The 11,506-nt window shown below is 48.6% G+C and overlaps 1 protein-coding gene across 2 annotated transcripts in view; it reads left to right on the forward strand.

Annotated features, from left to right (window-relative positions):
• The window catches only part of CD151 (CD151 molecule (Raph blood group)), a 34,052-nt gene extending 31,293 nt beyond the window's left edge, over window positions 1-2,759 (forward strand). For both annotated transcript variants that reach the window (XM_034062253.1, XM_034062252.1), the window contains one exon: window positions 571-2,759. In XM_034062253.1, the coding sequence (XP_033918144.1) occupies window positions 571-630 (60 nt within the window). In that variant the 3' untranslated portion in view covers window positions 631-2,759. The remainder of the gene's footprint in view (window positions 1-570) is intronic.
• Window positions 2,760-11,506: the final 8,747 nt, after the last annotated feature.

Here is an 11,506-nt window from a genome sequence, read left to right on the forward strand (position 1 = left end):
GGGGGAGACTTCTACTCCAGGATTGTGGGAAAGGCAGTGCTGCCCATGGCAGGTGGTTTGGCAGCCTGAGGGAGACCTCTTGTGGGGATGTGCCGTGATTGCCCACGCACCTGAAAAGTCAGCCTGGAGTTCCCTACCCTGGTCAGTTAGGGTTATTTTAAGCCATCCAGAATTTCTCCCTCGGCTGTGTCATATTGAAAAATGGCATTGTGCGCCTGCAAAGGATTTGGGAGAGGATGACAAGTAAAGAGGTAGGATATGGATGTCTCTCCCTCCCATTTTAGAAGGCAAGGCACAGGGTATTATTTTCTTCCAAACGCAGATGTCTCTCTGGGAGTTCCTCATCTTCTCCTTTGGTCTGGAAAGTAGCCACATTACACCCCAGAGAAGCTGCTGGTGATTAATTTTGAGGATTGTCACAGATTGTGTTATCTCTAGCTACTTATTGCTAACTGGAATGCAGTATCCCCAGGCAGGAGCTAGTTGCTGGGTCCAGACTGTTAGTTTGCAAGCTCCAGTGCATCCATTCGTTTTTTTCATGCATTTCTCTCTTCTCTTTACACCCCATAGATCTTTGGGATGATTTTCACCTGCTGCTTGTACAAGAGTTTAAAGTCAGAACCATATTAGTAGCTGCGGGAACTCTGTTACTCCCCCTCTGCCTCTTCTCCCTTAGTGCCTGCCAACCTGACCACTCTCTTCCACCACCACCACCACCACCACCACCACCACCACCACCACCACCACCACCACCACAGAAGTGTCTGTAACCTGAGGACTGGCTCTGTAATTAAATGCCTTTCAAACCACGCAGAGCCTTACCTGCCCCTCTGGGGGAAAGTTACCCTCCTTGTTATGTAGAAGGCAGCTAGGAGTTCAGCTGGTCCTCTTCACTATCAAGAAACAAAAGAGCTGTGGATCTTCTGCTAGAAGCTTTAGCGAAACAGTGCTTTGATACAACTATGAAGCAAGATTTATCTGGGGCCATTTCTCTCGAGGTTTTTCGTGAGTCAACATGAAGGTATCAGGATGCTTTACAAGAACCATGGTTTGCTCTTTGAGAAGTGGCTCAGCAGCACCAGCCATTGAGTGTGAGGACAGATGATGTTTCTGTGCTGAGCTGGAGCCAGAGCTGAGTGTCTCATACATGGAAGATTTCTCTCCCTCCTCCCAAGTGTGCACCGATGTCCTCAGCTGTTCTCCACCTGAGAAGATGCCTGCCTGGTTGTCTGGGACAGGAGCTACTCTCCCTCCTGACTGGGAGCACAACTTGGTGTGTTGAAATCTTGTCATGACTGGTGTTGCCAAGATGTGGGTGCCTTAGGGTTTCTCAGCAATCCTTCCTCCTCTTCCTTGAAGCTTCCCCCACCACAGTGCCATTAAGAGCCACGAGAGGCCTTTTGCCTCCTAGTGATTCTGGAGCTAAGATGATGGACTGCTGTCTAATTCTTTTGGGTCTAGTCTGTTTTATTGAGTGGCTTCCAGTGTGAGTGAGAGAACTTCTCTTTCCTCCTACCTATCCCCTGCTGAGGTTTGAGGAAGAGCTGGTCTGTTTCTGGAGCTGGCATATATTGCTACCCTTTGGCCTGTTCAGTTAGTGGAAACACATTCTCACATCTCTTAAATGTTGAGAGATGCCCTTGGCTTGATTTTTCTAATTAAATCTTCCAGGCTTGTCTCTCTTGTGCAGGAAATTAATATATACAAATGTTTTATCAGCCTCCAAAGAGCTCATTAATCAGTTGAGGGTCTTCTGGCTTTAATGGGATCTGGAAGCCCACTTGACTGGTCACTGCTGACAAGGTCAGGAGAATTGACATCAGCCACTTGCCCCAGTGTACTTGGTAAATTTGCAGTGCTGGGTTAACTGTCTGTTAATAGATTTTAATTAATTATTCTCTCTGCACTGGGATTCTGGATACCTACAGGACATAGCCATCACCACTGCCATGAACTTGGTGCCATCATGATGCCAGCAGGCTCTTAGCATGTCACAGGATCTTGTGTGTGCCTCTTGTCTTGCCCTCACCTTCATTTTAACCCATGAAGCAGAATGAGCTGTGGGGCTTTGGTGTTTCTGAGCAGTGAAGACAAGCCCTTTTATAAATGGCCTGGCCTTTTAGTGGTGCTGGCTGAGCCCTGATTCTTGTCAGCAGCCAGCTAACATGAACAAAATCATCCAGACCCCTAAAGGGTCTTGCAGTATCATGGGGTTTTTAGTTCTCAGAGCAGAGATCTTGAACTAACACTAAAGGGTTACAAGTTAAAATTCAGAGCAGGTCAATCTGAAACTCTCCCATCATCAGCCCCATGAAAGAATCCTTAACAAATGCAGAAAGAGAGGTGGAAGAACTGATGCATATCCTTGGTTCCACAGCAGAAGGAAAGAGGAGAAAGAAATCTAAATTATTGTATAATGATCTAAAGGAGAAAACTCTAAATTATTTCTTGTTTTATAATCAAGTTCCTGATAAGTATTGACTACTAACTAAGGAAAATATTGAGCATGTTGCTTGAGGCAATATTTCTAGTTTCCTAAGTGTATCTTCACAGCTGCCTTCTCCCATTCCCTTCGCATACATTGTACAGGGTTGGGGGAGGCCAGGAAGAATGAGATATGAACAGTTAAGTTGGCTTTTGCCCATTGAGTTGTTTTATACTTTTTCCTCTGTGTAATAATATTCATTGCTGTTTGGTTTTTTTTTAACCAGTTTATGTTGCTGGCCAATAGACAAATAAAGCTTAAGATTCTGTACTTACCCTGTGTACCAAAAGTGAAGGGGTACCGTGACCAGGCTGAGAAGAAAGTTGTGGAAGAACCTTGTTTTGTGTCACTGCTCTGGCCAGCCTGGTTATGGTGTGCTGCACTAGGGTGCTGCAGACTGCTCCTACCTGTGGCACCCTTAGAGCTGAAGCTGCAGAACTTCAGGTTACCAGGTACTGCGTGTCAGCCGTGGTCTGCGTGTGGAGGTGTGTGCTCCCAGCACTGCTTCCGGGTCTGTGGTACACCTCACTGTGCCCGCTGGGGTGGTTAGTGACCTCTCTTAGCTTTGTCACACAGGCTGCACTGTCTCATCACGTGCAAAGCACTGAGGCAAATGGAGTAAGGGCTTTGCCACCAGGTAACTTCCATTCACCTTGCTGACCCAGCTGCTGCCTGATTGCCAGTCAGGCCTGTGTAAAAAGATCAGCTGGGGGTATAAATTGGCTCAGAGCCTTACTGTGCTCTCCTATACCTGCTTCCACTTAACTCCAAAGGTAATGGAAATCTTTCCCCTTTCTGCCTTGCCTATAAGGACAGAGGTGGGCTACTGCAGTGGTGTTGCCTCTTCCTATTGCTGTGGGATAACAGGGGGTGTGGGGGGGTATTTGTTCTGTGTGCTGTAGAGTAGCTTGTCTGTCTTGCATCACAGACATGTCAAAAAAGAAAGCAGGTGTGTGCTCTTTTTCTTACCCTGTAGGATTTAGGGTTGAAAGTTACACATTACCGGTTTCAAACATGCCTGTATCTGGCCATATGAAAGTGTCTGCTTGCAGCTGATGGGCATGGCCGCTCGGTGGCTCTCGGGGCTCAGCACAGTGCGCTGTGACTTCAGCTCTGGTTATTTGAGTCTAATTCAAGCTGCTTGGCTCTGTGGGCAGCGGGGCCATGGAGTCACCAAGCCCTAGGGAAGTGCAGTACAAGATGCTCTGGTGTTCCCTTGCCTAGAAAGGAAGGTCTCTCCTTCCAGCCTCAGCAACATGCCTGATTTTCATGCTGCACCAAGGCACTGGTCATGCAAGGCTGAAGCTGAGGGCTTGACCTTGGCTCAGAGCAGGGACTTCAGCTAAAAACCCCACAAATATGGGCATATATCAAGGAGACAGACCTGGGTGGCTCAGTAGCAGTTTGATGAGCCAGTGCCACTGCTGTGGTGGGGAGGGCAGATGCACTCCTGGGATGCACTGGGTAAGATAGGGATGGGTGGTGCCCATTTATGAGGCTTGGTCCTCAGACCTGTGTGTGACTCTGGCTGCTCTATTTCAGGAGATGTGAGTTGAAGGTGGAACATGAATTAAGACAGGAGGGCTCATCCTGGAGGGGTGTTCACCAAGGTAGGACTGGAGGCATGGGGTGGGCTGTGCAGCAGCAGCACAGAAAGTGGCACGGGTGGCTCTGTTAACAGGGTGTTCCAGACAGCTGTTGTGCCACCACAGTTGTTTTGCCACATCATAAAGAGAAATGCCCACAACTCCTCATGCCTCGTCCAATTCCCCTTTGTGTCATTAGGAGTGCCAAGTGGCTCCAGTCACACTTTCCCACTCCTAAAAGGAAATTAATTCCCCTTATGCAAGGCTGTCATGGGGTGGTGTCTGTGAAGTCTGTAGTACAGTGTCTTTCAGCATGAAGCAATTGCTTAAAAGCTATTTCTCTTGTTTTAATTTGCTGCTTCTGCAGTGTCTGTGATTAGGTAGCAATTACTGCCTTACAGCATCCCCATGGGCCACACAGCCTCAGCCTCTGGGTGCTGCTGCCTTTCTCAGACAAGAATGCAGATCTCTTCCACTCTGCACCTGGAGATGTGGGGTGTGCTAATTGCCCTTTGCAGCAATTAGCTCAGCTGGTGGTCTGCTTTCCTGGGCTGCTTGGGTGGTCAGTGCAATTTGACCAGGAATAAAAGGGAAGACTGATGTAGCAGTAAATAGTTTGTGCAGGGGTGCAGCTTTGGGGTGGTCATCTTGTTACTGCAGTTTCAAACAAGACAAGTATTTTGTGCTCCCCTGCATGATGACTTCTAACCCAGAACAGACATGCCCTTTCTGCTCCTCCTGCCGTTTAATTGGGAGGAATTTTCCCCTCAGGGAGGCCTTAGTGCCTCTTTCTTTCACCATTTATAAAATCTCCCTTCAGTGATGGTTGTAATGTCCTGGTTTTCCTGCTGTGCTGAACTGAGCAGGGCTGCAGCAATGGAGCGACATAGACAAGGAGCAGACAGTGATACTCTCCTCCCTGGCAAGATGTGACTAATACACTGTGCTTAGGAAATGGCAAAGGCAAACGCTCTCTTCTTTCCTGCCATGAAACCTCTGCAGGTTTCCAGGTGTACGTGTGTGTGTGTGTGTGTGTGTGTGCACAGGCCCTGCGAGAAGATGCCAGGTCCCCTGTGCTGCTTCTTACTACTGTGCTGAGCAGCGACCGGTGCTGAACTGGGGCACGGGCACATGTGAGTAGAGACAGCAGCTTCTCCTGGTGTGGCAGGTTTTGCTGTGGGGTCCCGGGCTGGCTCCTCTGCTATTAAAGAGCTGCTCTTTGGGCTGCTGGCCGCATGAGCTGCTACCGCCAGAGATGTGTGTCTGCCTGCTGCTGCTCTGTGCTACAGCCTGGTCAGGAGGAGAGGTGGTGATTGTGCCAGGGGCACTGCTCAGCTGGCCAAGGAGGCAACAGGGAGCAGATTCATGTGGTGCATCTAGAAATGACAAATTCCTTGGTGGGAGAGGGCATGATGCTCTCAAATGAGCTATAATCCCATGAACAGCAGAGATGCTTGTGCCCACCAGATTCATGCAGTGACTCATTCCATCACAGCAGATCATCAGGCACACTGGGGTTTTGAAGTCCTCTTACTCCCTGCACAGGAAGCTGTTCCCATTGCTTTCTTGGCTGCCTGCATTAGTAAAAGGATCCTGCACACTCTGAGGCCATCAGGATCAGCAGCTTTCTGTCTTCTGATTACTTCCCCTGCCTGCAGAAAAAAGAGCTGTTGAGCATCAGGCATTCCCAGGCTTCATTTTTTTAAGTAGCAAACTGACAAGGTGAAAGCAGTTTCTGCCTACACAGAGTGTAGAGAGAGCCCAGTGTCCCAGAAGGGCCTGATCCTGCCAATGGCTTCTGTGTCCCCCTGTTGGACAGCAAAACCCAACCCTCCCCATTGTAGTCCCCGAGGTGGCTCTGATGGCTGTGGCACCTTTACAGCAGCTGCATGGGAGCATGAGGGTCACACTGAGCCCTTTGCACCCCTCTGTGGTTAGAGGCCAGCCCAAACCAGTCATTGACCCTGAGGTGCAGGGAGTGTGGAGCAGTTCTTCATGACTGTGGCAATATGTGTGTGTGCATTTAACTGTATCTGTGTATGTCCTCCTGACATGCTGGAGGGTTTCCACTGCCTGCAGGAACTTTTACAGCTGAAGTTTGTGTTTCTTGCTTTGCTGAGAAATGCTGGAACCCCTTTACCCCAGAAACCTGCCACCACAGAAGTGTGCTCTTCCTTCCAGAGTCACAGTCCCCTCTCTCTCCCCAGGCAAAGATCATCTCCCTCATAGGGAGCCAGGGGTGCTCCCTACCTGCCAGAAGTCACAACCTCAGCCTCCCCTCTTCTAAAGGGCTTCTCAGCCCTGGATTAATGAGGAACCAAGGGGAATTGTTATACCAGACAGCAAATGGCTTTCTCTTTAATGTAGCAGTGCCCCCTTAACATTCAGCTGTGTGTCCTACCTGCCACTGGCTATGAATAAATAGACTTACGTCTAATGGCACCTCACTAATGGCAGGAAGCAGGTGCCTGCATCAGTGCACAGCCATGTCCCTCTGGGGAACGCAGGACAGTACAAAAAACTTAAGCCTCTTGCTTTGTTTTACAGGAGAAACTGAGGCAACTGTTTCATCCACACTTACATGGCAAGTATTTGATGAGTGCTGGGGGACTCCTGGTGTGGGATGTCCATGCAGAGAGCTGCCTGCACTGCTGATGTGCTCATAGAACATATTTTAATTACAGTCAAAGCCTCCCCTTTCCTGGGGAACAGGGGCGTTCCTGGGACAGCTGCCTGCGTTTGGTCACTTTTTAAGCCTCCCAAGCAGTCCTTACTGACAAGGACTCTTCTGACAAGTCCTTACTTGGACTTGTTACTAAGTTACTTACTAAGTAACTTACTAAGTTACTAAGTTACTTGGACTAAGTTACTAAGGACTGACAAGTCCTTACTGACAAGTAGTTCTCCCAGGCTGTTTTACACACTGGTGTAAAACATGTTGTTTGATTTCTTGCTGCCCATTCTGGGATGCAGTGTTAAGCAGTGATGGCCTGAGATGTGAGACACCAGGCTCTGGTTTTGGGATTAGGACTGCAACTGCTATCTCCACTCCTAGAGGATGTCAGCTCAATTCTCCCCGGCCAAGATAATAGGTAGAATTACTATAAAATGATGCCTGAAAGCATGTCCCTCCACACCCAGCTCTTACAGCTCCTCTTGCATGTTATTCCTCTCTTACATGCTGAGCATTGTCAGGTACCATTTTATATTTATCTAAATTAAATCTTGTCCTGTTTAAATGTGCCCAACTTCCTGAGCTATCCCAGGCTAATTCACATTTTGTCCTTCCTTGCATTTTCCATCCCTCCTTCATCGATCCACAGACATGATCAAGGTTATAATTTATTTCCTTTTCCTTCTTCCTCCTTCTCCTGCTGCTCTTCCAGGACTTTAATGAAAGGTTTTAATAGCAGTCAGTTGAAGGCTGACCTGTTCTTTCATTTGCTGAGTGCCTTGTGCTCTGTGGATGGGCTCATGAATGATTCAGTTCTTTGGGCTCTAGCTTGGCAGCCTGTGGCAGAGTTACTCAAAGGTAACATTTCTGAGGTTTGTCCACACTTCCAAGTGGAACAGTCCTGAGCCCCCAGACAGGAAGTGGAGCCCTAACTCATAGAACAACTGCAAAGGTGGCTGCATATGGATTTTTTCAACCAAAAAACACCCTTCAACCCCAAATGTAAAACATAGTTCACGTACCATAGTGAATGGGTGCTGACTGGGACTACAGGATCCTGGTGTAGCATCCCCAGTTTGCCAGGAGGTTTTAGAACAGCTCTTGCATCAGGGTTTTGGCAGAGCTCAGTGACCCATTTAGTGAAGTGACAGGATACTCAGAGGGTGCTGGTGCTGGATGTCAGTGGATGAGCACGCAGCACTGCAGAAGTCCATCCTGTGCCTTCCTGAGTGAGAGCAGAGCTCCCCTGCACCTGCGTGCTGCTGCTCGAGGCTAAGCATGGCTGACAAATTAATTCCTATCAGTGTTTCTTTTTTCTCTCCAATTGTACTTCCTTTTCCTTGTCCCCTTAGACTGAAGACTTCCTTTTAGTGTCTGTACAAGCTGTGCCAAGCTCCATGCGCTCCTGATGGCACCACTTAAATTCTGCCTGTAACCTAAATAACAATAAAAATACTGCTTCAAAGGAGTTCTGACCTTACAAAATCGCTGAACTCCAGTGCACTCCTCTCCTGAAAGCAACAACAGGAAACACAAATTGGTGCCAAACTGCAGCCTCTGATTTAGCATCAGCAATTGTTTTTCTAGCCTGAAGCTTTGGGTAAACTTGATTCTGCTCTGGCAGCAGAGGTTTCTGGAACGTGAATGCAAATAACTTCTGCTCTCCACGCACCACTGGAGAGATGCTCTTGTTTCACTGCTTTATGATTCAGAGTCCTTCCAGGAGACAGGAACTAAGGATGCCTGTCATTTCCCAGAGGGGACAAGTGCTGCCAGCCTGTGGGTTAAGTAGAAGCAGGGACAAGCCTAGAGGGGGTTTGGAGAGAGGGAGGCAGTTCCCGAATCACCTGCTTAGAGCCAGCTCAGGGGACCAGGTTCACTTTTCTGGCCCAGTGTTTAATGCCACTTTTACCCAGGAAAGGGTCCTGGAGGGAGGAGGTAGGAGCCACAGCATCCTCAGGCACTTCTACCTACCTTGTGCATGGAGCTTGCAGGCAGGGGCAGCCCCGCTGGCACCATCTCCTGGGCAGAAAACCAGGCTGTAATTATGGCAATTACACCTTTGTGCATAAGTTTTGCCTTTATTTACATAAATGAGCTAATGGATTTTTTTTTTCAGACTACCTCCCCTCTCCTGGATAGCCTGTAAGCCAAGTTCTGAGCTCCCTGTCAGGGCTTGTAGGAAGCAGTGTTCACTCCTTGTCTCCTCCAGCTAATTAAATCCCATCTCCAGTCCCACTGGAGGTGGCAGGAGATGCCCCAGGTTACCCTTAATGAAACCACTTGGTGCCATGAGGGGAGTTGTTTGAAGGCAGCTCCCAAGTGGCTCTTTGCAGGGTTGGGTCTTCCCCTCTGTATCTCTAGCCAAGGAGAGGGGCTCTGGCACCAGCCAAAACAGAGCGGGTTGTGGTCGAGCCCAGTGACACTGTTCTAAGCATGGTGGTTGCGCTGCAGGCAGAGATGTGCTTTGAGACAAGAGCAGTCCAGACCGAGAACAGGGCTGTGTGCTGAAAGACAGGCTGCAGGATGGGAGAAACAAAGCTGGTTTGTTCTCACTGTAGCCTGTCCTGCACTGCAGCAGTGCTTGTAGAAAACCAGAAATGTCCTTGACATGCCACCACCATCACCTGGCTTATTTGGCTGAAGGCAGGAGTAGCCTCCTCCCTGGTGCCCTGCTCTGGTGAGATGCATGTCTGGCCCAGCCTGCCACATCCCAACCATTGCAGCATCCCTGTCCCTACATGGGGGAAAAGCAGCAACTGCCACAGCCCTTTTTGGAGTGGGTTTAGGTTTTGGGGGCTGCAACACTGCAGGTAGCCTGGCTGGTGTAGAAATGAAGCCTTGAGATACGTGGTGAAGGGATTAACAAGGTGTGATCGTTGCAGCATCCTGATGGGGTGATTAGGCTATCAGGTGGAGGTCTGAGGGCTCTTACTGCTCCCACCTCAGCTGGGTGGAAGAGGGAGAGATGTGATTCACCATTCTGTTCTGCCCTTGCACAAAATCCAGGGAGCTTCAGCAGCCTGACCGAAGGCAATTGAAACTATCCCTCATTTACATATAAAAAGTACATCACAGTGAGAAAGTGTCTGCCCCCTTTCCATCACTTGTGACTGCAGCAGCAGGTAATTTAACTACAGTCTCACCTCCACTTCTCTCAAAAGCATAAATTTGGTATTTGAACCCCTCCAGATGGGCAGAGGATGAGGGCATGGCTCCACTTTGCAGACATGTTGATGTGCTTGCTCCTCTCTCCTCCCCAGAGCAGGGATTTCCCTTTAGTAAGATCTGCATCTCTGACTACGTTGGAAGATACTTGGGTGGAACTAAGCTTAATGAATTACCAATCATTGGCTAGCTTTGGATTTTAGTGCTGCTGCGGTAAGTGAATTTATCAATGGCAGCGTTGTATAGCAACAGCAATGCACACTCTCAATCTGTGTTTCTGTTGCTTCATTGAACCACACTATTGCGAATCTGTAGTTGTGAAAGTTCTTACTGAACGTGACCAGGTGTACAGTGTTAGGTTGGCTGTCATCAGAAACTAAGCCCAGCCGCACCCTGCCCTCTGGTCTCTGAGGACTGGCTGGAACACAAGGGGTTTATTTTCTGCCTAATCTCTATACTCTCAACATGACAGAGCTGTCAGGCTCAGCTCGGGCTGCTCTTTGCTGCACTGGTGAAGGTAAGGCTGAGGATTCACCTTGAAGTGAGGTCGCAGAATCATAGAATAGTTAGGGTTGGAAAGGACCTTAAAGATTATCCAGTTCCAACCCTCCTGCCCTAGACCTGGTGCTCCCAACTCTGAGCAATTTGCAGTGGTTCTGAGCTTGTGGGGATGCTGGCTTCTTCCAGCTGGTGAGCTGGTGGTGGCTTCCCTTTCATGCAAGTCTGCTTGCACCAATTGCAGTGGCAGCTTGTTGGTGGCCTTCTGGGAAGCTCCTGCCTGAAGCTGAGGGGTGAGTGGCAGAGCCAACATCAGGCACGTGGCGTCTGGTCTAGCACCCTGTTGGTGTGCTGTCCCTGTTTGTCACCAAGGAGCACTGTGTCCCTCGCAGGCAGCTTGCAAAAGCATCTTGTTGCTTTCTAGGCATCCAGCCCCATTCATCTGGTGGGAGTAAATCCAGCCTGTATCACATCTGCCTAAAAGTTTCCTGGGGACCTGGGGCTCAGCTGCTCCCTGAAGTAGCATCTCACATTGCCTCTGTAACTCAGGCACCAACATGACTTTAATACAACTTTTTTAAGTGTGTATTTGTATCTAGTAAGCCCTTGAGTATTGCAGAGTCCCTTTTATATTGAAATTCAGGCTCCTCGATAACATTTTATTATGAGGCTTGCTATTTTTGGAATTGCTGTTACTCTGTTACGAGCAAGGCACCTAACATCCTTCAATATGAAATCATTAAAGGCACAGGAGAGTTCATTAAAGGGCATTTCTCTGGATTAAGAACAAATCAATACCACGTACTAATATCTCACCCTGGTACCTGGCTTCAGTTGCAAATAGCACATCCAAAGGCAGGTACTCTTCTTTTGGCCTCTTGTGTTCTTCTTCCAATATCTTATTTACTGTTTTCCCCCAGGCTGTTGTGACGGATTTATGAACAGACATAATCCAGAGGTTGTTTTTTCCTCGAGCTGCCTGAATATTGTAGCTTTTAAAATAAAGAAGAAAGAAATAACCAGCTTCAGTTTGTGAAACCGCAGTAACCTCACATGCAGTGTGACTTCTCCGCTTCTGCCAGAGGAGCCCCCTGG

This window comes from Melopsittacus undulatus, chromosome 4, assembly GCF_012275295.1.
Source record: "Melopsittacus undulatus isolate bMelUnd1 chromosome 4, bMelUnd1.mat.Z, whole genome shotgun sequence".
Taxonomy (NCBI): Eukaryota; Metazoa; Chordata; class Aves; order Psittaciformes; family Psittaculidae; genus Melopsittacus; species Melopsittacus undulatus.